The sequence below is a fragment of the Carassius gibelio genome, chromosome B5 (assembly GCF_023724105.1).
Source record: "Carassius gibelio isolate Cgi1373 ecotype wild population from Czech Republic chromosome B5, carGib1.2-hapl.c, whole genome shotgun sequence".
NCBI classification, from domain to species: Eukaryota; Metazoa; Chordata; class Actinopteri; order Cypriniformes; family Cyprinidae; genus Carassius; species Carassius gibelio.
Window position 1 is genome coordinate 14,718,808 of NC_068400.1, and position 27,989 is coordinate 14,746,796.

Genomic DNA, 27,989 nt, shown 5'->3' on the forward strand with positions numbered 1-27,989 from the left:
TACCTTCCCTGAATAATGATCCCACACTAAGATCCTTTGGGTGAGTCTTAATGAAAACTAATGCATCTGAATTAACATGCATCTGCTCTCTCTACATCTACAAACTGCCACAAGCGAAGCTGCATATTTTGACATCAGCTCTGTTCTCATTTCCATAGCCTGGCTATTCAGTAGAAAAAAAGTGCAGTCTTATTGTTTTAATGTATCTTCAGTTAACAGCTATATACAACGTCACATGTACAAAATAAAATATGACAATTCCCCTTAACCACTCTCCCGTGAACGTTGTGTCCAGGCAGATGATTCATGCAAAAGATTTGACCAACCCGCGAAAGAGAAAGAGAGAGAGAGAACCGTCCCGTCTAGAACAAAGGGTTAAAAACCAGTTATGGCTCATTTGTTAGTGATGTGAGCAGATCCAGGCCCAGAGAGGTGCCAATGTCCTCGGGACGGCCCAGGTGCTCCCATCTAGTGTCCCTCTTAACCAACTCCAGCTGCAGCACTAAGACTACGTCTGCTACAGGAGATCGTCCAAGTTTGGCAAGAAAAACTCAAGGAGCTTGCTGTGCTGAGCTGATCACATCCTCACTGTGAGCCTTTGTCAATCAGCCATGACATGTCTCCTGTCCTGCAAGGAAAAGAAAACAAGAAAATCGGTCAATGTCCTTTTTAGTTCAGAAGGTTGACTGAAGAAAACTGTTTAATGACTGTTAAATAAATTTTAAAGCTAATAAAATGAAATAATAAAATATTAGGTGAAAAACTTGAAAGTTGAAACTGAAGTACTAAAATAACACTGAAAATCTAAAACTAAAATACAAATAATAACTTAACTAATAATAAAAAAAAAAAAATTAAACAATAGTTGCTGTCTATTCTAGCTAAGAGGGTTAATATGCAAGGAGTGTGTGTCGGGGTTATAATCATTAACTAAAACTATTACAAATATTTTAGTTAACTGAAATAAAATTAAAATATTAAGAAAAAAACCTAAACTAAATGGAAACTCTAAAGTGAAAATTGAAAGTTATTATAATAACAGTCTCTTATGCTCACCAAGCGGGCATTTATTTGATTAAAAAATGCAGTTCAAAACAGAAATATTATGAAATATGATTACAATTTTAAATAAATATTTTCTATTTTAATATATAATTCATTCCTGTGATGCGAAGCTGAATTTTCAGCATCATTACTCCAGTCTTCAGTGTCACATGATCCTTCAGAAATTATTCTAATATGCTGACTTACTTATTATATTTCTTATTCTAATCAATGATGAAAACAAGTCTGAACTGTCACTTTTGCTTCGACATGTTTAAACCATGGACAATCTTACTACAGCCATTGTTTTCTGTGAAAAATAGAAAATGTTCTTACTCCACGTCACGTTTCCTAATCGTCTTTCCAGAGCCAAGGACTTCTGCAACCCGTGACACAATGGGGTCATAGTTCATACTGGCCACGGCCACCACCTCCTCACTCCTGTAATCAGCGCAGATTAAACTCACAACACACACAGCTTGCATCAGAAATACTGTAAGAACTCAAATATTAGTAAGCGCTGCTACAACAGCAATAATGTAGTATATTATGAAATACTTCTAGAAATCTTATAATAATACATTTTCTGAAGTAAACTGAATAGTGCTTGTCCATGCAAGACTCACAGTATATATTATATACTATATATTTATTCAACTATCTCTTTAAGTATGTTGCATTGTGTTTGCATAAAACACTAACTCTATATAAGCAATTATAACAAATGTTGCCAAGTACATGGTTTTCCCGCAGAATTTGGTTACTTTTACACTGTTAAAGCGGGTTGTTTTTCATGACCGTGAGCGACCCCAAAAACGTGATATTTAGCCCCTAAAATGCTAATTTTACCAGGGAAACACGCAAAATAAACTTGTATTTTATCCCCCAGAATGCAATTTTTTATCAGGGGAACCTCTTCAAAACACGATTGGGCTAGTTTTGGACTAGCTTTGCGCTAGCTTTGGTTAGCAACGTTTTTCTCTTTCTTTTTGTGAAAACCTGGCAACCCTGATTATAACGACGATATTTACCTTAGCAACTGATGCCCAATAAATCTGGATATTATTTTGATCTATTTCTTTCATCTCTGAGATTAAAATCTTTTTTCACTTTGATTTTATTTATTAATTTCACTTCCTAGCAGCTGATTTATTACCACAGCAGCCCGCATAATCTTAGCAATGATTAACATAATTAGCAACACAAAAAATATAGTTTAGTTCCTGCAACTCATTTTTAATCAGAAACTCAGTTACTTATAACTTATAAATAATGCTTTCTGAGTAAATCACTTGTGTAAAAGATTTAAGTTGTCAATTGTTTTTATTATTGAATTTTACATACACACACACACACACACACATATATATATTAAATTACCAAACAATCAGAATAAAACAAAACACTAAACATATATTTATATATACTATTGCAATAGATTATTGCAATAGTATAGTACCATAAATTAAATAAAAAGGGTACTCCATAATACTATATAACAATATAATAATTTCCTTATCTAAGTTAGAAATTATTTTTGATGTGATCATGTTAATAATTATAAAAACCTGACTCAAATTTAGAGAAATAAGAACCAAATCAACTCACTTAGTGTAGAATGCCACAAATTTCAGCTCATCCAAGTCTCCCTGGATGACGACGTCATCAAAGCCGTCTCCATAACCTTGACAATAAGATTAAAAGCACTTGTGATGCATCAGAGGAGCGCTGACGCTGAAACTACGTCAGTCATTCATTCAATCTAAAGGAAGTGTGGGACTTTTTGTTGTTGTTGTTGTTGATGTTTATTTTCAGTGTTAGACATTTGTCCTTACCTGCATATCGTATGCTTTTCCCAAACATTGCTGTCCAGAAATAAGGCACCGTTTTAATATCTGAAGGCTTTCCCATCATGCTGAGGGCAGCCACTCTACCTGTGGTGGAAGACCATGTAAAAATGTAAAAAAAAAAAAAAAAGTATTATTTTATTTTTCATAAAAAGGGGATCTTTGGCATAAGCACATGAATGCACCCCAGATTACCGTGTACATGAGCCATCTGCCAGTGGGGTATGTTCACCTTCTTATTGCTACGTAGAGCTAGAGGAAATGTTACCACATCCCCCCCAGCAAAGACCCCGTCAATGTTCGTCTGCATGGTCTGAAAGGGTTAAAGGTATATGTTTACATACGCTTTGTACTGTAGCTTGTCCTTTGTCGCTTATTATCATAAAATACTCAAGGTCAACATACTAAAACAAAAATGTATTACTGATTCAATAGACACAAGCATGTGCATATTAGCACGGGTTGCAGAAACACACACGTTCTGAATGCCAGCAGATGTTAGAAGATGCAGTAACAGATGTACAGTATATATGGAATAACAGTGCAGATGGACTGAACCTTATTGACTGGGATGAATCCTTTGGAGTCCATGTGCACTCCGCTCTGCTTCAGGAATGCTGTGGCTGGACTGGAGCCTAAACACACACACACACACTTATGATCAGGTCCCCAGAACAAATTAGTATTTTATATTGGGGCATGTTGTCACATGTGTTTTAAATCTTTGCTTTGCTTTGTTTCATGAATTGTTTTGTATTTCATAAACGTTTTAATTGCAAGATTAGTAATTTGACAACATGCCCCACTATGTTCAGTTAATGTATTTACACACAAACACACACACACACACATATGCTACTGTTCAAAAGTTTTTTCAAAAATTAATACTTTTATTTAGTAACGATGTGTCGAATTGGTCAAAAGTGACAATTAAGACTTTTAGAATGTTACAGATTTTTCCTATTTCAAATAAATGAACGTTCTATTTATCAAAGAATCACAGTAATAAATTACATTTTAAAATAGAAAAATTAATTCAAATAGTAAAATTAATATTCACAAAATTACCATTTCTATTACAATTTTGATCAAACAAAGGCAGCATTAGTGAGCAAAAGAGACTTTAAAATTTTATATTTATTATTTATTTTTGTAGTCAAGACTACAATAGGACTTGAAAACGGGAAAGTGAGAAAAAAAATGTAAAAATGAGAAGCAAAAATATCAGTAATCACACAGACTCACCTATGCCAATAACACAGACGTCAGCTCTCAAGACTTTGCCACTTTTTAGAACCACTTCTTTTAACTATTGAAAAAAATATATAATAATAGGTTTAACATTTATGTCATAGTTGCACATTTTCTTAACACCATGACTTATAATACAGTGTAAAAAATCATATTATGTTTTTTCTTTGGGAATATCAGAGTGTAATTTCATAATAGATCACAGTTCGACTTATTCTCAGTTATATATTTACTTTGCTGACTGTGTGCTCACTTGTGTTACGAGTTCTGGCCTTTTAGCCCAGGGCCAATCCATTATTGCAAAAGCCGTGTTTGAAAATATTTCGAGCTAAGCAGTGCTACTGTGAGAACAGATGTAATTAATCACTCTACAGGAACGAGAGCAAGAGAACAAGAAGTACAGAGAGAGAGAGAGAGAGAGAGAGAGAGAGAGAGAGCCCTACACTTCACTGAACTCTTGTTTCTCTCACTTTCATGATACCTGTCCATTTTGCCCTCGCATCTCCCACACTTCGTTCAACATGTAGAACTTCACCCTGTTTGACTCGAACAGCTAAAGAGAGAAACAAAATGAAATAATTTAATGAGAATATAGAATATTCTATGCTTGAATATAGATTTAATTTGATTACAGCAAGGAATCATATGCAGTCATTTTGACCCTGTCAAAGTTTATTATGTAAGAAGAGAAAGACAGAGAGGTAAAAGAGGCGTGAAACTAGCATGAAACAGCAATGAGGGAAATAAATGGCCAAGAGCAATAAAATGTACATAGTTTATTGTCATACACACTCTTTTTGTATTTATTTAACCATACCTAGCTTATAAAATTAGTTAAATTAATGCCAAAGCAAATGCAACTGATTTAACAAATGTAATACTTTATTTATTTTTTTTACATATCTACACAGAATATATACACCAGAGGCCATGACCTCTGACCTTCCATGCCGTATCATAAGAGAGGAAAAATATGAAATATTTTATTTCTAAATGTTATTTCTAATTCTCTTTTTTATTTCTTATTTCTAATTTATCTTTTAGTTTTAATATTTTTTGTTTTATTTTTGCATTGAAATATAGAGAATACAGTGCCTTTATGGTGTATGGAGTGTAGATTGATGTGGAAAATTATTGAATATAAATTATTTTAATATAAGGAAGCAGCATATCAAAACATTAAAAAAATAATAATAATGTATAATGCAAACATGTCCCTCAATGAAATTAGATTTTTTAACCTTCATAAAAAGTTTGGGCACCTCTGATGTTCACCATTTAACAATTATTTAATGCTTAAATCTTAATTTTCTTATTTGTTTATTTCTATATATCTAGTTATTTTCTGTCACCTTCATCAAGGCTTTTCCCACTTTCTCTCCGAATGCTTTACGGAACGGCACGGCCTCTATGCCGATCACAGACACTGAGTGAGCCTTATCTGTGAGAGCTGCAGCCACCTCCATACCTGAACACAGCACAGTGCATATATTCATTATCAGAGGCTCCAAAAATATATGGACACTATGGATATATGGAAGATATATGGTATTATGTTGTCTAATGCAATTACACTGATTCAGATTAAATTGTGGCTTAAGCAACTAAACACTTTTTAGAGCTATTAATAAACTACACCGAGATGTACATTTCACATAAGCTCTTACCAATAAATGAGGTTCCAACGATGACAGCATTCTTACTGCTGGCGAGTGTTGCGATGCTGTTGGCATCTTCTGGTGTTCTGAGGTGAAACACATTTCCCACATCTTTGCCTTTGTAGCTCAGAGCTTTGGGTCTGTAAAGATACAAATTTATAATAAAATTATTATTATAGTATATTATTTTTGCAGAAACGACCTCATTTATTTGAAACTGATTTTTTTTTTCATCAGTGTATTTTTGTTCAGTGTTGTGATCAATGTATTGCACCCTTGCTGGATAAAAGTATTAATTTCTTTTTTTAAAAAATTTATGAAATCTTACTGACCCTAAACTTTTGAATGTGGATCATTTGGTAGCAGTAGTTATGTTTACCTGCTCCCTGTAGCAATGAATAGTTTTCGATACTCTATTTTAAAACCATCCCGAAATGTCACAGTCCGTGTCTTCACATCCACAGAGACAACCTGTGAAGAAACATATTGCAATTTTAAGAGCCATTCCAGTAAAGGTGCGAAAAATATCATAGAATTGTTGTTTAAAAAAAAAAAACATAGTATTTCCATCTGATAACTTTATTAGTGTTCTCACCTCTTTCTCTAATAGTATCTCTATGTCATACGTTTGAAAGAAGTCAGATGAGCGCAGTTGAAGCTGCTCAGCTGTGATCTCTAAACACTGAAAAAAGAGGGATGGACATCAAATCAATATCACATTTGCCCTATCATATTTTTGCTAAAGCTAAAATCTTCTGTTGGAAAAGCAGTCTTATATAAAACGTTGTTCCCACACTGTTCTATAGACTGTTCTGTGTACAAACCTTACTCAGTTTAGGCCTGTCATAAGGCAGATGTTTGTCCATGGTGCACATAACTATACGGTCAGTGAAACCCTCCTGCCTCAGGGTCTCAGCGCACACCAGACCAGCAGGACCTGAGTGAGAACATCAACAGACGTCAAGAGGAGGATTGTATGGTGGCACCTTCATCTTGAAAGTTAATCGGAATAAACATGCATGATTTTATTTGATCCTTTGGATATTTTCTCTAACACTTTATCTTTTTTCTAACTTAAGCAGTAATCACATTGTCTTGTGTTTAAAGATGGTGTTTAACCTTTGAACCTATTAAGTCTGTTCCAAATCAGCTGCTTATCTAAGCTGCCATAAAACGTTCATAAGAAATAAAAATAAAATCAGTTTTGGGCAGAAAATGATTTAACGAAATGGATAAGATTAATTTGTGATAGCATATTAAAGTACCTTTGTACGTTATCCAGTTTGATAACCCACAATTAAATAGACAATGGGTTTTATCAGACTTGAAATAGTTAACGACGGGTCATTCTAAACCTGGGCTTAACAATTAATTAATGGGTATTCATAAGATTATGTTTCGCTTGTTACATTCAAAACCCCTGGGTTAACATTCTTATTTGCAATTGGACAAAAGCTGCACGTGATCTGTCTACGCACGGCTCTGAATTTGCGCATTTTAGTATTCTATATATTGGTGTCTTCATTATCAAGTTTTCCTCTAAGTGCACTTTTTGGACTTTAAAGGTAAGAATGAACCAGTCTTCACTTTCCGTCACCATACATCATTTCCTCCTCGAACGCTTATAAATGTGAAACGTTTCCATTACTATCTACGGGTGCTTTCACATCTGTGGGTTGGTTCATTTGGTCTGGACCAAAGGCAACAAATTATACATTGTAGCATTTTCCTGCCGTTTAAAAGCAATTGAAAAGGAGGCATGTGATTATGTGACATAGCTGTAACATTTTAACACAGCATGGTTTCAAACTGTAGTCTATACGAAATAGTCCAACTAAAAGTGGTAAAAAGCGGTGCTGATTTGAAAAATAATGGGGTGAAAAAGAACAACAATAACCCAGGCACAGGTTGAAAAGGCCTATTATAGCAGGAGGTAAATTTCAGTTCTCTTTCACTGTTTCAGACCGCCAGAGACGGTTAACACATGGTGGAAGGAGTCGCGTCTTGTGCATAACATCGAGAATCTCGTATTAATTCAGTCACACGTGACTCTGACCGATGACCTGTCAGAAGCTGTATCAGACTACATCACGGTTGGTCTCTGTCATTCTCGCGGAGAGATCTCATTTGAGCATGCACAATTTTTGGGTTGATGTCCGCTCCCCGTGACAGCTGTGTTTCAAAAAAGAAAAGAAAATTGTGTCAAATTATATTGGATTCATCGTTGGATTTTTGGATTGAATTTATTGGACCCATTGGTTATCCAACGTCTTTAAAACAAGCGGTGTTACAGCAGCATTGCTGAGTACTGTTGGAACTTATTGGTTTACCAAGGTTCTGTGTTCACCGCATATCTGTGCATTCAGACTTTTGTTGACCTCTCTGGTAAACCAGGGTGTTGGTTATTGTGTGCAGTTCTTGTGGCAACCACATAACACATTATTATTTCAGTATGGTGTTATTAGTAACCCATTGGTTGACAAAGGGTTATTTTTTCTAGAGGTGTAAGCATTATGGCTGCTTCCTGTTCTACATGTTCAGGTCCTATGGAAAACTGAGGGGCCTCCAAAGAAGAAGCGACCTCTGACTGCAGAACTATCTCACTGGGTAGTTGAATTAGCTAATGCTGTGCAAGGCATTCAGGCTTTGTTGGCTAGATCATTGCCATCTGCTACTCAGAGCACAGATGAAGATGTGAGAGCATCAGTATTTAACGCCTTGTTGCCTAGGGTTGTGCCAATGTCCGAATGTCCTAGGGAGGACCTGGACACTTTGACTTTGGCAGCTTCAGATACACTGATTAAGGATGAGCGGGACTGTTATTTACTCTTGGAGGAGACTTCTTCTTGCTAAGTTAAATCTGGACCCAACCCCTCAGGCGTTGGGACCTAAAAACCTCTAGCAGCGATCGGCTGCTTGGCTGGACGCTTTCCTGATACCTAGCTGCCCTGCATTATTAAGGCTGTTTTTTTCAGCTTTTTGATCTGCTCTTTCTTCCAGACCAGATAGAGTAGTGCACACTTTGGCTGCAATGGCTGATGTCCAGGAGAAAGGTCTTGATAACATGACCCCAGTAGAGCCGTGTATTTCTTCACTGATTGTGTTCCCAAACAAAGCTCTTAAGCAGGAGCTATGTACTGATGTACTGATGATTTGCTGGTTCATATATATAACACTGTTTCAGGATTGACTCTTATTGGGAATTCTATGGCTCAGTTGTTGTTGGCACTTCATTCGACCATGTCATCAACAACACAGGATTATGCTTCATCAGAACTGCTTGAGGCTTCTCTACAGGCTATGGGGTCGATTGCCTTTTCTAGTGGAAATCTCTTGGACTTATCACACTAGCTAGGCAGCAGGTGTCAATCCAGGTATGTCGCAATAACCTCCACCAATTGCCATTGGTGCCTGGTCAGATCTTCGGTCCAGCTGCTCAGGAGGCCCTTGAGCACAGGGTAAGAGCAGCTGAGTCTCATTCCCAGCATATTGGATGTAGCGTGAACTACCATGCACTAGCTGTACAATGGCTACTTGCTTGTCATTGCACCTTGCAGCAGCATAGACAAGGGCAGTTCTACAGACCACCGCAACAGGATTCTCAGCTTGGATTATCTTCGAGAAGAGGTATGCCTCATTATCGGTTCAGGCCAACTCGCCATGTACCTCCTCACCAGTGCCCCCCCCCCCCCCCCCCAAACCCAAGGAAAATGGAAATGTTCCCGATGTCATTAAGGGTTCAGGGTCTGTGATGGGACAGTTTTCAACTTCTCAGTTATACCATTGTAGAGGCATTACAGACAAAAAGTGGCTTCCCTATAAACTCGAGAGAGGATATTCATAATCCAGCCTTTCAGCCCAAGGTATTATCGCCTCGGTTCATAAATCAACCTATTCAGCTGGCAGCATTCATGCATGAGGGAAGGGCCTTGTGGGCAGCCCTATGCCCAGTCCATATATTGAAGCAGTATGTATTGAGTGTCATGGACCAGCTTTTTGTCTGTTTTGGACCTGGCAAGAAAGGTGCACCTTTGTCGAAACCGAGGCACTCTCACTGGGTGGTGGTCTCTATTGATGAAGCATTGTTGTGTATTGCCTGCAACTGTTAAATGTCATTCCACTTAGGCAGTGGCCACTTCTTATGCAGTATTACGTTGTATACCTCTTTTGGAAATATGTGCGGCAGCTACACGGGCATCACCTTGCATATTCACAAGATTTTATCGACTTAACGTAATCATTCTGTGATCAGTTCTGTCATATTTACAGAAGATGTTTGAGCTAATATCCTCATGTCTTGGCTGTATTCATCTTCCACCATGTGTTGACTAGGGCTGGGATCATAAATCGATGCAGAATCGTTTTGTGGATCGATTCTTAGATTTTCCGAATGCATGGCGATTCCTCTGGAATCGATTCTGAGCTTAGATTTTAACAGCAGATGGCGCTCTAATGTAGTATTTATCCGCACACTCAAATGCTCATGAAGAAGAGTGCTAAAGAGTGCCTGTGCATTCGGCTGAGTCGTGTAATTTCACTTCATCTTAGAATGCTTTTATGATACAAGATCAATGTAAACATAGCCCACTGTGCAAGATTAATGTAAACACAGCCCACTCTGAACACCCTTGTAATTCACTTCAAACTTTTCGAATTTTATGAATGAAGGTTCAACTGTCTGTAATGATTTGGAAATGAGCAGAGTACGGGTGTTTCTAAAGCATGCAGTGCCATCTGCTGTTCAAAACTAATCTCAGAATCGATTAAAAAAAGAATTGCGATGCATTCGGAAAATCTCAGAATCGATGCTGAATCATTTCTCAATTCGCGATGCATCGATTTATTTTCCCAGCCCTAGGGTTGACCGTCTCTGGAGGTCTAAACCATAAAATATAATGCTGGTTACTAGAGTTACCGTGGTTCTATGAATGGTGGAAGACCGCCAGAGTCTCTGGTCACTCTGATTGAGAATGACGACAAGACCGACCGTGACATACTCAGTCTATCATCAGACTTGATCTACGTGATCATCAGTCAAAGTCATGTGTGACTGAATTAATACAAGATTCATGATGTGATGTGCGAGACGCGACTCCTTCCACCATGTGTTGACCGTCTCTGGCGGTCTTCCAATGTTCATAGAACAACGGTTACTCTAGTAACCAGCATTTTACTGTGCACTGAAATCCAGGTAGCGTTAGTCCTATATCATAGCTAAAGAGGTTACTGGATTGTAATGCTGTCCACCTTATTTTCCATGTAAAAGTAAGCTGATTTTTATGAATGTGTGGGACTTCTGGTTCATTAGCTACTGCAAGGAAACAAGTCAGGGATAGTTCACCCAAAAATTATAATTTGATGTTTATCTGCTTACCCCCAGGGCATCCAAGATGTAGGTGACTTTTGGCACTTTTCCACTGTGTGGTTCAACTCGGCTCTGTATGGTACGGCACGGCACGGCTCAGCACGGTTTGCATTTCCACAGCAATTTAGTATCGCTTTAAAGTAGGCAGGATTATTCACATGTGGTTATAGTTGCGCCAGTTCTACTGCCACGACTCCTAAAAAAAAAGTCGCTGGATACACTCCTCTGCTATCAATGAGAGGAACGTCTGTTCTTCCGCAACATACAACGAAACTTTTTGGTTGTTAAAAAAAGGTGCGCTCGTTCAAAACTATTGTGTTCGATCAGGCTGTGAAAGAAACTGAACAGCATTTATTATAGTTTTTTTACCTCAGATTTTCACCGTGATGTCTGAACTGTCCTGAGCACGTTTGTGTCTTCTTCTTCACCACCTATCTCTCAAATGGACCACTGACTCTATCTACAATCTCAATTAGGAGTGTCAATAGTCCATTTGAGAGATAGGTGTCAGAAATGCACTTATAAAGCCCCTTTCACACTGCGATTCCAGAAAATACACGGGTAATGTGTCCCGGCAATTGTTCCCTGGTCGCTAGATTTAGCAATTTTACACTGCCAGTGATTACCCGGAATATGTGTGTGCGTTCACACACAACCCGTTAAGGTCCCGTAAAGACGTGACAACAGGTTGTGATGTGTAATAATGTACGAGTCGAAAACGCTAGGCATGTTAAATTTCACTTAAGCTAACGAACGTTCTCAGCATCAATCACAGAATCAATCCCGTGACATGTTTGCTTTCACACAGAAGAAAAAGATGCCTCACTCACAGGCTAAAGAATAAGACGCGAACGTGCTCAGGACAGTTCAGACATTGCGGTGATAAAACCTATATAAATACTGTTCAGTTTCTTGCACAGACTGACCGTTTTGTGTCTTTACACATCATTGTATTGTCAGGAGCTGCAGGGTTTCATTTGGTTTTGTTTGTGTATGTTTTATGACTCGAAAACTTTATACGACTGACAGACTGCAACAGTTTGAGTTAAAAATCTTTGTGTTCTACTGAAGAAGCAAAGTCACTTACATCTTGGATGCCCTGGGGGTAAGCAGATAAACATCAAATTAACATTTTTGGTGAACTATCCCTTTAACGAGAAGAATAACATAGTGCAGTAAACTGTAAACCTGTTTGCACTAAAAACTAGTGTGTTCATAATTAAGATAATACATTAAATGATATGGAAAGGCACACCAGTTTGCAATATCAAGCAGCAAAACTAGCTGTTTTGTACAGCTAAAAAATAGCTGAAAGCAAATGACACTGGAAGCCAGACCCATTCAATTTACAAATGGCGCTCCGAGGTGCCCACTCTTAAAGGGAAAATAAGTTTATAGGAAATGCTACACATATAAACTGTACTCAAAACATCAAATATTAGACACTAAATATTAGACATGTTAATTCAGTGCAAAAACTGTTTATTATTAGTCTCATTTTATAACATTATGGCTGCAACCTGATCCGATAATGAGAATATGGCTGAATCCAGTGCTGGAATTGATGACAGCTGAACATTTTGACATGGCCTTTGACCGCCGCTGAGTCTGAAGAGCCTGTCAGGAAACAGATGATTCCCCACATAACTATTTACAACTGCTGTTAAATATATCTCTTTTTACACACGTAATCCAGAGAAAGAGAGACTCTTCACCTGCTTGTTTGCTCTTATTATCACCTTCTCCTTTTCGACTCTGACCTGAAATAGTGGGGAAAAAAATGAATTGACATGACAGATTATTACATAATAGAGGGATTATGAAAGCACCCCCGCTGCTTAGTAATGACACATACTGAGGTTCATTTTCTCTCCTCTGATGAACTCATATGTCCTCGGGGTGTATAAAGAAGGAGCATGTACTCCCTCTATGTCTTGTTGGGAATATGCTTTTTTTTATGTATTCAATAGGTCTCATTCGCTAGTTTTGCATAAACCTGTGAACATTTTCACACAAAAATGATGATCCATCAACAAGTGTACACTTATATTGTTTTCCAAATATTGGATAAAATGTATATCCAAGTCAAACTGCAAATGTACTTATGTCACAAGCCAAAGACTAGTCAGATTTTAAAAAATTTAAATAAGTAAATAAAGAAGTTTTTTATTAATATTTTATAGTTAAATTAGATAGTTATTTTGTATAAATCTATTAACCTGTTAAATGTCACCCCGTCCCGTATACGGGACACCTACGTTGACTATATACTATATTACAATCAAATCTAATCTAATCTTGACAAACTATATGTCGTTTGAAGCACGTCCTGATTTTCCCAAGTCCGATGTGTTCCTAGGTCAACATATTTTGTTGACCCTGGAACAACATTTTACTCCAAAAATATATTCTTAACCATATTCCTACACCTAAACCTAACCTTAACCATGAGTAATCCCTAAAATCAGAGGAAATGATAGATGAATGACACTGATGTACAAGCACCAAACACTGATTTTAAGCATAAACTTACACAAAATCTATAAACTGGTTCTTCAAATCTGATGATCGGTTAATCACAATGTTGTTCCAGGGTCAACAACGATGTTGTCCCAGGAACATGTCTCACTTGGTAAAATCAGGTTAGGCTCGTTTGAAAGGTCTAAGACTCCCAAATATATATTTTACCAATATGTTTTGTTAAAAATTATGTAGGAAAAGTAATAGATGAATTTATGACAAGAGTGCACCCTCAGAAATCTACATTACAAAAGGAGCTTTGACCTTTGTTTAAAAAAAAAGACTTCCTCGTTGCCTTTTTCTCTATCACATTTTAGAAATCATCAGAAGTTATATATCACTTGAAAACATAAAATCTCAAAATTCATCCTTCAAAACCCATTTTAAAATCAGACATTGCATTACCATGTAAATGGTACATCAAAATCATGTTACAAAATGTTTTCAGTCATGAATTATAAAAATTTAGGTTTGTATCATGCACATTCAAGTCTATCTTCAAAAACGTGAGTGACAGTTAACAGGTTAATAAATATCAATTTATAAATAATAATAGCATTAATATATTATGATTCACACTTATATTGTTTAACCAATCACTAGGCAAACTCCTTGATTGTTTAAAAATGTTTAGAAATAAATAAGCACTAATTATTATTAACATATGATAATCATATTACATTATTCATTTTATGTCAATACATACATATTTATTTCTTTATCTTTATAAAATATGAATATAACATGAATCATCAATAAGTTCTCACCTATTGTTTTCTAAATATGGATCAAATTTAAAATAATTGCAATTAAACTAACATTACAAGCCAAACTCTAGGTAGGCTTGGGATAATTATATACAAATATTATACATTATGTTCTAAATAGTTTATTTATTTGCAAATCAATGCATTTATTTATTAATTTTTTACAGTCCGTAAGAACAAGTGGACACCGTGAAAGTTCGGAGAGGAGCTTCCGGAGAGGCTGAAGAGGAACATGTTTTACCTGGAAGGTAGGCAAACTGTCTAGGCCAGGAAAATCCTCAATATCACCCGTAGTGATGTTAAAACATGCCCCATGCCATGGACATCGCACATGCCCTTTTGATAGCACACCTGGAGGAGAATTGTTTTTAAATACACAGTATTACTGAAAGAACAATCTGTTTTGCTATTTGATAAAGCTTATAGCACACTTATATTATTAGCAGTGTGTTATAAAATCTTCTGAGAACTAATGTTATCCCAAGCTATGGAATGCAGAGGACCAGGAGTGCTCTATGGGACGTCCCTCACCTTTGACCAGTGGAGCCCCATAATGTGGGCACTTGTGTCCCACGGCAAAGAACTCTCCATGTTCCTTAATGAGCAGAGCACGGCCTGCCCCCAAATCCACCTCACGCATTCTGCCAAACACAACGCATAAAATCAGCACAGATTGAACATCCAAAACTCAACCCAATAGATGCACTCAAAGGTTACAGCTGATGTCATTTATATGCAACCAAGAAGGGGAAAACCTTAAATTAAAATTTTTATGTGTGTGTGGTTTATAGTTTATGTTTCTTATCTTTGACCCCAATCCATATACTACCGTATTCTTAAAGGTTGGTTAAATTAAAGTTACATTTTTGCAGATATATGCATTTAAAATGTACAGTTTTTGTCTTTCTGGAGCACAAACCAAACTATTGATGACGTCACTGTATGCTCATTATCATATGCAGACTTTAGTCCAATAAATTGGTCTATAGAATGAGAATATCCCTCCACCGAATACCACCTGCAACAAACTAGCAATAGTTGATGTAAACTAAAGGATAATAGATAATCTACTGGCTCAACAACCTGTTAGAACAGGAAATAAATTAAAATAGCAACAACAAAAAAAAATACAGGAACAGGTCAATTCAGTATTGAATTGAAATCAAGAACTTACTGTCCATTCTCAAGGTCTTTCACATGGCAGACAGATGCTTCTATGTAGTCTCTGTGTTTACGGTGGGGCCGCAGTGTCATGGTGTCCTCGTCTGAACAGTGTCCCAGAGATCCGTTGAGTCTGCATTCTGAAAATGGACTGGCCTTTCCATTAGGAGACATCAGGTCCACCTCTTTCTCTTTGTCCAAAAGAGTGAGCTCAACTTTGACCTCTACTGCAAAAAAGAAAAAAATCTTAATATAAGTACAAGAGACTGGAATCTTTAAATATGTTGCTAATGGTTTAGTAATTGTTCTCGGTGTGAACAGGCCTTAAGACACTATAATGTCATGTCAAGTACATAACAAATACAGAGCTAGATCTGTGTAGAAATAGCATTCGGAGTTCAAACAGCTTGGAGAAGAGCACTGGAAGCTGAAAAACCATTAATGTACAAAGTCTTTATAGAAAATGATTGTGAAATGTGCTTTCACTACAGTCCGGTCTCATTCTAGCTTTCTCTCTGGCCGGAAAAATGTGCTGAGGGCCTGCTTCTTATGCCTTAATCACACAGGAATTCACACCTGCTGAGTGAAGCTTAATTAAAATCAATGGAAAATCATGCAAGATGACTTGAGCCGGCAGAGGAAAGAAAAAAGAAAGAAAACTCGCCTCCTCAGAGCTGGCTGCAGAAGAACTGGGAAAATAACATCTGCCAGATCATTTAATGAACATGTGTATCTATAGGTGTCATCAATGAAACCACATTTTCATTCCCGTTCCCTTATTCAGCCTACTAAAAAGAAAAAATCTGTGGAAGTATGCGACAAGCATTAAATATAAAGATATGGTGTGTAGACTATTTCAGTCAAAGGGCTTCATTTAAGCAATAGGTCCAGTGCCCTATAATATCTACTGTCTAATAATAATTTTTCCTCCCATCCCGTGACAGCTCAACAGACACTGGATTTGGAGCATACTGCTTCAAAATGAACAAACTGTAACAGGAAAGAGTTTGAGTTAGTGATTCTCAATAAACAGTTCCATTTGTGCCTCATTTGTGTCTCTATAATAAAATTTAACAGGATTCAGACACATAGTCATGTTATTTGGTGGATTTAGTTTAGTTTCATTAAATACATAAATGTAATAATTAAATAATTAATTTTCATCACAATATTAACCAGATTATTTACATTTTATATATTTTTTATTTTCTTTAAAAAAATATAATTTTACATCATATTCATTTTCTCTAAAAGTTTTTCTGTGATGTATAGAACCTTGTTTCTGCCATGTGATTAAAAAAGGTATATTTGACTTTTTCTCTCACAATTCTCACTTTTTTTGTGAGTGCAATTTGCGAAATGTGACCCTGGACCACAAAACCAGCCATAAGAAGCACGGGTTTATTTTTAGCAATAGCCAATAATACATTGTGTGGGTCAAAATGATTAATTTATCTTTTATACCAAAAATCATTAGGATCTTAAGTAAAGATCGTGTTCCATGAAGATATTGTGAAAATGTCCTACCATAATCAAAACTAAATTTTTGATTAGTAATATGCATTGCTAAAACTTAATTTGGACCTCTTTAAATGCATTTTTTCTTTTTCAATATTTGGATTTTACTTCTTTTTTTGCACTCTCAGATTCCAGATTTTCAAATAATTGTATCTCACCAAATATTGTCCTATCCTAACAATCCATACATTAATGGAAAGCTTATTTATTCAATTAAAAATGACCCGTTTTTGTAGCAATGGTTTGACATGTATTAAAAAAGTATTTTTTAAATAAAAGTTTAAGTACTTATATCATATGATTATTTTATCTTATCATGTTTAATCATATTAATGTAATCAAAATCATAATATTATACAAAACTGTTCAGACCTTTTTTGAAAGATATTATATTTTGAATACAGTTATATTGTGTAAATAGTATAATTTTTTTTTTTGTACATGTAAATTATTCCTGTGATCACAAAGCTGAATTTCAGCATCATCACTCCAGTCTTCAGTGTCACATGATCCTTCAGAAATCACTCTAATATGCTGATTTGCATAATCTTGTTGCTCTGATATTGTATGTTCAAAACAGAATAGACAGTCATAGTCATTTCTTATGTAAGTTCCCAAGCACAGTGGCAGACCTCAAAAAGCCACAGTGTCACAGTCTAGCTCGAGGCATTTGGACTCTTTCTGTACCCTCTGAAATCCAGCACTCACGGTCACACTTTCACAACTGAGGCTTTGGTCAGATGAAAGTGGTTTTGGAGCCCCTCAGTAGTACCCCCTCCCCCAGCCACCATAGAAGAGAAAGAGCGATACATTGTGAAACATTCGAAACCCAACTCATATTGCACTGTCTAATCCTCTTGAACACAGAACAATTAAGAGCATTAAAATTCCTCCTGCACTAAAGGAAAGCCACATCACAATAGCAGTCAGGGGCCACGTTAACTGACCTATATATAGGTGGAGACACAAACCGCAATTATTACAGGATTTAATCTACAGGGTGCGCTTCACAGACTAAGGGATTTCTACATAAGTGTGTTCATCACCTGGTTTGGGTTTGGAGAGGCATCCTCCCATGGTGGGCCCGGAGTGAAGCCAGGTGGCCCGATGAGAGGGAAGCCCAGGGTGGGTGTTAGCAGGGCTGGGCAGATCAGACACACAGGGTGGGCCGCTGGACCTGGATAAGGTAGAGGCAGCGCTGCAGGGGGGATGTTTGGGCCTGTCGGGCCCACACGGCCATCTCAGAGATCAGCGACTGTACATAATACACAGCCTGAGAAAAAACAAAATATAGAAAAGACAACATATAATTGTTGTAAATTGAATTTACAGATTCCTCTTATTCGATGCTGCTTTGCTATCATTGACCAGTGTTTTGGGGGCTGAGGTGCTGGTGCCCCCAACTTGCTTAACCAGCAGGACTTTTTTTGACCAAACATCTTTATCAGGCTAGTTTAGCTGGTTGGCAAATCCACCTTACCAGGCAAATATCTGAATCAACAATCAAACTGCCCAATTCTTTTCCCCCCGCAAGGCCAATGTCAATTAATATCATTGACTTAATTGCAAATGATTGCGCAAATCCTATTTAAACTGAATTGAGATCATGACATCACTGAATTCAATGATGAACTGCCTTGAACTGTCATTTTGCATTATTTACACACTGTTTCCTAATTAATGTTGTTCAGTTGCTTTGACACAATCTTTTTTGTTTAAAGCGCTATATAAATAAAGGTGACTTGACTTGACTTGACTAATATATCTGAAACAAAAAAGAGTCCACTGCACCAATCATAACTATGTTAAGACATCAGAACATAACATTTTTTTCTAGCCAGTTTTAGACCACTTTTACCAACTTTCCATGGGGAGCATATATTTTCAGTACACAAAGCACTGAAAATACACACGTCCACTTTCTATTAGCTTTTTTATTAGCTTTTTTACTATTAAAATTACTGATAAAAAATAGAATTTCAAAAAAATGTTGGTCATTTTTTTGCAGTAAGGTCTTGATATTTTATTACAATTCCCAAAATAATAATCAAATAAATAAATTGGTGACTAAAATCAGGATGTAGGCAGAAAACATTACCACTGAGTCATTGTCCATGACTAATTCGCCTGCCTCCTTTTGAATGTGCAGCATTTCGGCTATTGCGCAACCAGTCTTCAGATGATTATGTCAAGGCTGATCAAATGCAAATGTTGTAAAAGTGTAGATGATTATGGGAACCCAGCCAGTCAACAAAATGCAACATTAAAATCAAATGGTTCATATCAACTTTATTGCAAATAGCCCTTGGATTCAATACCCTCCTGCTTTTATACGATGCAAATCACGAAAACTGCATGTTTGACATTGATCTATGATGTCTGTGTCCATGGTGAGCGGGACAGTGCATTCAGAAGCCCCTTTGGAAAAATGCAAGAATCCAGGGGTGGGGCAGGAACACAACTGCCCCGTCAGAGAAAGTAATAGGCTACTAAGGGTCAAAGTGTAATGTTTGTGTTAAAATCATATCTCCTGTCCTAGTTTACTGTGACTGAAGATATATTTAAAGCAAAGAATATGTTTATACAAAGAAACAAAATGGTCAAAATTGAATATGTGTGAGAGAAAAAGAATAAGATCAGGAATTTGTGTGCTTACATATGCATGTGCATGCATCTTAAACACACCGACTCTAATTGTTCAGTTTCCCATTCAAATCTTGTTTCAGATCTTTACCAGAGTTAACCATTACCTTCACTGATATATACTGTCACTCTTTCATACTTAATACTAGAGAAGTGCTTGTATCACAGCCTTCAAAGTACTCTCTCTTTACCCACAACTTTTAAACTTTTTTTCTGCAGGGGAGGACAGATCAGGCTTAAAAATAAAACTCACAGATTTCAGCCTCACATAACTTGAGTTTAAATGCTTCAGCATCTGGGTCTTAGCTCAAGAGCTACTTGATATTCACATCACACACACAGGTCTGTGAAGTGGCGAGTAAAAAACAAAAGTTCGCCTTAATTAAGGAAAGGAAATGTTCCACAAACTTTGGGAACCTTTAAAACACAAGCTTTGAGAGTTGTTACATAAAATGTATTTAATGAGCATCTGGTTGTGGTGCACATTTTGAAGTAAATCACATAAAAAGGTGAAAAAGAAATAGAATGAAAAGTAGTGGCACTCAATTCTCTCAGAGTTCTGCCTTGTTTATGGTATTTAGAGATGCAGCATGAAAAACACATACTTTTAACAATCCCAAAAAGCATCTCCAAAATGGACTGCTTGTAACAAACAGCAAAAAATACACTGCCCCCCTCTTCCTGCTGGAAGAAAAGAGCCATTTCTGCTATTCCTGAAGAATTTATGGAAATCTCCATAGCAACTGTGAATCTGTCTATAGAAGCTGTGCACAGTGTATTATGGTTTATGACTTACATGAGGTAAATAAATAAAGTGGTAATTTTATTCCACCCTCTTGCTCTCATTCTAATCCCTGCACGGTTATATACATTAAGAATACATTAATCGAATAATAAACCTACACCTCACTAAAACATAGTACTTATTCTACAGAGTCAATCCCCAACACGTCCTGGTCACAATTCATACCAAAATCAAACAAAATACTTTAAGAAATGATATTTTGCATGAAGAGAATTGTTGTTAGGTGTGTAATTCTCTTATATTCTTACAAATGAAATCCATTATAAATAAAAAATCTGCAATAAAAGTTATATTAAAAGGAGCAAATAAAGGCAGATTCATTAATACTATACAGGTATATTAATTTTAAAAAATTGTAATGAGAATGAGATTTTATTGCATTACAGTAATGTTAAATAGAGACGGAATCATGCGTAAGTGTAAAATTCACAATGCAAAAAATGGTCAAACTGGCTTTACTCAAGCAAATTATGAGACTTTTGGATCAACTGCTGGACTTTCTGGCCAATCGGGCATCAAGCCCTTAATATTTAGCTTTTTCCCCTAAAGTAGGTTAAACAGATTTTCAGTCTTTACAACATATGACACAGGTCTCCTTCTTGCAAACTGTTGTGTCTATCACAAAAAAAGGTGAAAAAATACAATTAAATAAATGTGAAAGGTGAAAAAATACAATTAAATAAATAAGAGCTCTTTAATATCTTAATTATTTCTTCTAGACTGCAGTCAGATTCTGGCTAAAAGCATCTGCTAAATGCATGCATGTAAATGTCAGATTAAAAGGGAGACTTTTGTTTAATCTCACATGTGCTTTATCAGACATCTCAGCATCTCAAACTGTGCTCAGATATGCCAAGATACCAAATCAAATTTAGCCAAGATCAAATTATCTGCGTAATGATGCTTATATATAGCAATGAAAATCTTTCTAATCTATTACTGGAAAGCTGGCATGAAACATTCTTGGGGAGCTGACATGCTGACACTACAGCATAATGTGCAGAACTTCATCTACAACATCTAAAAGAGCATTTTTACAACTATATCATGCATGCCATTTTAAAAATCATATTTATTGAGAGGCTAATTAACTCATTAAATTAAAAATGTAAAAGTGAAATAATATTTTTTTTTATCATATTTATCACAACACAGAACTGTGTAAAAATTAAATATTCAAGGAAAACAGGTGATTACAATGGTGAAAAAACCCAAATATATAGTTTTCATTTTTCATATTCACATTCATGAATGTTCAAAAGTTTGTTTAATTTAAAAGTCTTGAAAGAAATGCATCAGTTTCCACTAAAACATTAAGCCGCACCAGTGCTTTCAACAATGTAATAACAAAATGTTTCTTGAGCAGCAAATCAGCACATCTGAATGATTTCTAATGGATCGCGTGACACCGAAGACTGGAGTAACGATGCTGAAAAATCAGCTATGCATCACAGGAATAACTTACATTTTTAAATATATTTAAATAGAAATTATTTAATTTCAATTTTTTGGTAAATAACACAATATTACTGTTTTTATTATATTTTTTGTTCAAATAACTGCAGCCTTGTTGAGCATAAAAGACTTCTTTCAAAAAAAATCTTTCTGACCCCAAATTTTTGAACAGTAGCATACATTATGACCCTAAATATTGTTCTGTTTCTGATGTCAATATGTATGTCAAATGTTTCCCCATTTGTCAGAAATTTTAGAAGACATAATCGATACTCCATTAAATCTGAAATACTATGATCAGTAATATTTTCTCATGGCAGTGTCCATGACAAACACTGTCTCCCTCAGGATCATTATTGATCCTGCAGACTTCCCTGCTGTTCCACCAAATCATGCAAGTTTCAGCTCTACTCACAATACTGCAATGTAGCAGCAAAACTGGCCTAAGACTGCATTATAACAGCAGCTCTGGCCCACCATCTAAAGCCTTTTGATTAAAACAAGCAACCCCATTCCAAACAAACAGCCTGCAAAAGCATTTTCTCTCCTCCTGAAAGCCTTAGGGAGACAACCTACACAAGCACAACTGTCCACAATCTGAGCAACGACTGACTGCCCTGACCAATGACAAAAACAATATCTGACAGTCAGTCACCTACTGTATGCTCACGCCTGTCTCTCATCCATCCTTCTGTTCAGCTGCCAAGAACTGGGAATGTCCTGTTATGTCATCCAGTAAATCTGAGTGAATGCTTTTCTAGACTTGTAAGGATTGTCCCCTTCCCACACCCACAGCGTACCCTCCAGCAGCACACACACACACACAAACACACACACGTTATCACCTGGACTCTGACTGATACGCAAGGACAAAGGCAGCGCTACACAGTGATGTGTGTCCCACAGCCGTGACATGAGCACTGGGTGCTTTTAGCATGTATGTAACTCCACCGATGGAAGCATGTGTCAGCAGTTAGACTGTAGATACATGACAGCACTGGTTTTATCAATCATTTATTAATTTACTCAAGTAAACAATAACAAAAAACTCAGTGAAGAACTGAGCTGAGTGCCACCTGAGAACTAAAATTACATTCAACTGAAATTCAAAGAAATCCATATACAACAAGAGTCATTTTTTACAATTTGTCATGACAAACTTTCAATGATGGCTTGTCAAACCTTGTCTTGAAGTATAAAAGTTTAAGAAGTCTTGAAATTTTAAAGGCCTTTTCTAAAGACATTTATACTCAAATTCAGAAAGGATGCATTAAATTTAACAAAAGTGACAAAAACAACATTTATGATGATTTTGTTTTCAGATAAATGCTAATATTTGGCTCTTTTAATACATTTTTCAAATCCTGAAAGAAATATCATACTAATAAGCAATGTTTCTTAAATACCAAATCAGCATATTTGGATGATTTCTGAAAGATCATGTGACACTGAGGACTGAAGTATTGATTCTGAAAATGTATTATTGCATCACATGAATAAATAAGTTAAAATACATTCAAATAGAAAACAGTCATTTTAAATGTAATAATATTTGACAATATTAAACTTTCAAAAACATAAAATAAAAATCTGATTCCAAACTTTTGAATGGTAGTGTAGGCCTACTCGATTTTTATGTTATATACTTCTATATATTTCAGAAATTATCTTTATTTTTATGGATGTAGGGTGGAAGAACACTTAATTAATGTCTCAAACTGTGCCCAGCATTACCAAGATACCAAATTCTGAAATCACAGGTCAGAAATCTCAAGAACTCAAACATTTCTCATTAAATTCATCCAAGGTGACAGATCTTCTCAAAACCGCCAAACAAGTAACCTCCACAAATCTCCCTGTGCAGTGATATTTTGAGTCGAAACTTGACTGCCAGATAACATTTTACTGACCAGCACCTAAAAAAGGGGGTGAATTTGATGCTCAAACAAAAGACACTGGAGTCAACTCAAACCAAGATTGTCAACAGTCCCTAAGTAAAACGTGTCTTCTGGTTAAACATAAGGCCATTTGCCCTGACCTCAAGAAGATAATTCAGAGTTCAAACACTCACAACAAAGCAGAACCACACTTAATGTTTGTCACCCTTCACCCTGCTCTCTCCTGTTTCCATCCAATGATATCTGTCCTTAGTTTTATTCCACAACACAGTAAACCAGTTGCACTGCAGCCCAGCTGTTTGATCAACATGCTGGAGAAATACAGGCAAAGCATCACAGCATTGTTTGAGTGTTTACACCAGAACATTTACATGTACCCTCAGTCAGGGATGCCATGTACTGTAAGCAGTAGCTGTTTTTAGCTGAATGGATGTGCTTTACAAGCAAACAATGACGTGTTTGAAGTCATTTAGAGACTTACGTGTCAGGAAACACAGTACTGATTATATTGACTAATGATTCCTTATTATTATTATTATTAATGATGGCCTGTGATTCACAGCTACTGAATATTTCATTGATTCTCATTCCTATAAAATCAAAAATATATTGAATTTATGACAGGGCGCTCATCTAATAATAATAATAATGATTCAATTATAATAATTAAAATAAATAATACAATAACAAAAAAATCAGAAGCAGAAATGTATGCATTTGGCAAATTATATTATAAGCATCTTACGAAGAGGGAGTAGAAAGGTCACAGATCTTTTCGGTAGCTGGTCAAGCACCCTTTTAAAGAACAATGTCGAAGCAATACAAATTTCCTTGGTTAATTCCCAAAACTAGCAGTCTTGAGTAGTAGTGAGATGTAAAGAGGCTTTTGTTTGACTTTAGATTATCACTTTCGAGCTGCCACGGGATTATTACAGTGCAAATGAAATTCAAATATTGGTTTACAGCTAATCAGATTCCTCATTCGGAGCTCTGAAAAGAAGAAACAATCAAATATCATGGCCTTCTGACGTCTTCTGATATTTGACATTTGATGTGTTTTGCATGCTCCTTGAATTCAGCTGAAAGCAGTGTGACTTGCTGTTAAGTCTTTTCCATAATCATAAGTTCACAGAAGTTCAGCACTGATCTGGTTGTGGAATTTAGATGCTAACCTCTAGTGTATTGTGGGTTAAGGCACATGCCCATAATTCTAGCTGTGAATAGCACATTTACTTTACCAGTCAAAGCAAATGGGGTTTGAAAAGTGTTTGGTCAAAATGTTCAAATGCACCATATAGAAAATACATTCAACAGTTTTGGGGGTGGAAACAAACAGATTACAATTTGCAATTTAAGACTGAACATTCATGGAAGAAGTCTTGATACATCCTAAGGATTCTTTCAGAATTCGTCAATATTTTGTTATTAACAAATACAGTAATTGGTTATATGATTAATTGGTTATAATCATACCTGTTAAACGTACTCCAGTAGTCATTATTTACAACTTCCAAAAAAATTTTTTATAATGTACTACATGAAAATATATTATAATTTAATTTAGCAGATTTAGTCATTTGTTTTTCATTTAAGACACAAACACATATATACAGTGCCTGGCGAAAGTATTCAAACCCTTTCTTTTCTTTCCACATTTTGTTGTTGCTGCAGATGTTAAACTTCTTTAAATTCCTTTTTTCCACATCAATCTACACTACATACACTTTAATGAAAAAGCAAATAACAGATTTTAACATCTTTGCAAATTTATTAAAGTAAAAATAAAAACAATAAAGATTCCACTGCATAAGTATTCATACCCTTATCTGGGGCCGTTGAAATTTAGCACAGGAGCATTAATATTGCCTTGTAAATGTTACCACACTTTGAGTGAAGTTAACCAGTAGCAAATTCAATTGAATGGGTATGATTTGGAAAGGCACACATATCTTAATAAGGTCTAAGGTCTAACCACTGAAAATGCATATTAGAGAAAAGACTAAAAAATATAATAAAAAACCTGCCTGTAGAGCTCAGAGCCAGGATTTCATCAAACCACACATCTTGGGAAGAGTTCAGAAAACATTCTGCTGCATTGAAGGTTCACAGAAGCATGTAGCCTTTATGTATCCATAATGGAAGATGTTTGGAACAACCAGCACTCTTCCTAGAGCTGGCCTCATGTACAAACTGATCAATTGATGAAGAAGAGCTTTGGTTAGTGTGTTGATCAAAAGCCTGAAGTTCAGTCTAGTTGAGCTCCATGATGTGGAGATAGGAGAAACAAAAAGAAGGACAAACCTCACTGCAACATTCCACCGATCTGGGCTTTAGGGTGGCGTGGCCAAACGCAATAAAAACACACTTGGAATTTGCAAAAAAGCACCTAAAGGACCCTTAGACTGTGAGAAACAAGATTCTCTGGTCTGATGAATTCATCATGTTTGAAGGAAACCAGCTCTGCTCATCACCTGCAGACTAACATCCCAAAAGTAAAGTGTGCTGGTTGCAGCCACATGCTGTGGGTCTGTATTTCAGCAGCAGAGACTGACGGACTCGTTAGAGTAGAAGAAAAGCTCAGTGCACCAAAATATTGAGATAGCCTTAATGAAAACCCAGTCCAGAGCTGTGCAAAAGGTTCACCTTCCAACAGGACAATGACCCTAAGCACACAGCAAAAGTGGCTTATAGACAACTCCTTGATTGGCCAGGTCACAGCCTGAGCTTGAACCCAATTAAATATTTCTGGAGAAACCTGAAAATGTGCATTTTCCCCCTCCAACCTGACAGAGCTTGAGAGGTGAAAAGGTGAGGTGAAGAATGGCAGATAATTGGCAAATGCTAATGTGCAAAGCTTGTTGCATCATACCTAAAAATACCTGAGGCTGTAAAGGTGCTTTAGTGAAGTAATGAGTTATGGGTTTGAATACTTGTATGCAATGTACTTATTTCAGTGTTTTATTTTCTTGCTGTTGTTTACATATATATATATATATATATATATATATATATATATATATATATATATATATATATATATATATTTAAAGGTTGTGATATCTTTGTTTTTGCTTTGCCATTATGGTGTATGAAGTGTAGACTGATGTGAAATAAAAAGTAATTTAAAGCAGTTTAACATAAGGCTGCAACATAAAACACACACACACAAAAGGATACTGAATACTTTCGCAAGGCACTTTATATAAAGATGACAATTTCTCTAGATTAAATGTTAATGTAAATTAAAAGTAAAATTGACTATAGAAATTTCCAAATTTCCACAACTTTCAAACCGAAGTATACAGTACCTTTCCATGCCTGGAAATCATAATTTTTAAATTCCTTTAAAAATTCCTCACTGTGAATTTTTTTTTCTACTGCAAAATATGACATTTAATTGAATGTTACATGCCAGTTGTTTGTGAATTTAGAGTAAAAACTGCTTCTAAACATTTTTTTCAGAAAGAAAAGCTAAAGCTAAGATAGAAGAAGAGAACTAAAGTTTACTTAAGTTCATCCATCATCTGAGATCTCAATGCACCACTATAATACTCCAACGCTGAGGAACTCAAATCTGCACTGATCTACTCTACCTGTCCTGACCAAACGGCTTCTCTGTGCAAAATTCAGCCTCAGATGTCACACATAAGGAGTTATCTTTTATATTATCTGCTATCAGAAGTTCATTAAATCTGATAAAAACACTGTTCCATGCTCTAGCAGATTACAATCTGAATTGCATAACATTGCCAAACTGAGAGTTAATGATCTCTACTCACCTGGTCCAGTCTAAATAAGGTGTGCTCAGAGTTTTCTGCATAAGGCCAGATGTGTGGAAGGGTATCCAGTCCGATGTTATCTGTGGAGCTGGATTATTCCTCTTTCCTGTGGAGATTTCCAGAGCGCAGCACTCTCCTCTCCTGCCTCCTCCTCACGCTTTTACTGCAGTAGCCCAAGATCAAGGCACAGTCCCACTACAAATCTCTGACACACACACACACACCAGAAAGAGGCACTTGTAAGAACTGTTCTCTCTTACTCTCTCTCTGCTTTTGTG

General features: G+C 36.2%; 1 protein-coding gene across 3 annotated transcripts; it reads right to left on the bottom strand.

Moving 5' to 3' along the window:
* Positions 1 to 184: 184 nt before the first annotated feature.
* Positions 185 to 27,980, bottom strand: LOC127957152 (apoptosis-inducing factor 3). 3 transcript variants are annotated; one of them, XM_052555561.1, is made up of 20 exons: positions 27,712 to 27,980; positions 18,178 to 18,404; positions 15,627 to 15,837; positions 14,984 to 15,093; positions 14,694 to 14,803; positions 12,881 to 12,925; positions 12,686 to 12,782; positions 6,625 to 6,737; positions 6,396 to 6,482; positions 6,180 to 6,271; positions 5,810 to 5,940; positions 5,495 to 5,610; positions 4,624 to 4,695; positions 4,137 to 4,200; positions 3,450 to 3,526; positions 3,087 to 3,204; positions 2,880 to 2,978; positions 2,653 to 2,728; positions 1,381 to 1,485; positions 185 to 628 (listed from the first exon to the last, which is right to left on the bottom strand). In XM_052555561.1, exons 2-20 carry the CDS (start codon positions 18,206 to 18,208, stop codon positions 586 to 588), a joined length of 1,797 nt encoding a protein of 598 aa, XP_052411521.1. In that variant the 5' UTR covers positions 18,209 to 18,404; positions 27,712 to 27,980; the 3' UTR covers positions 185 to 585. The 3 variants fall into 3 exon arrangements, with proteins under 3 accessions (XP_052411521.1, XP_052411519.1, XP_052411520.1); XM_052555559.1 differs by having other exon boundaries at positions 15,627 to 15,840; XM_052555560.1 differs by lacking the exon at positions 27,712 to 27,980 and adding an exon at positions 22,694 to 22,757 and having other exon boundaries at positions 15,627 to 15,840.
* Positions 27,981 to 27,989: the final 9 nt, after the last annotated feature.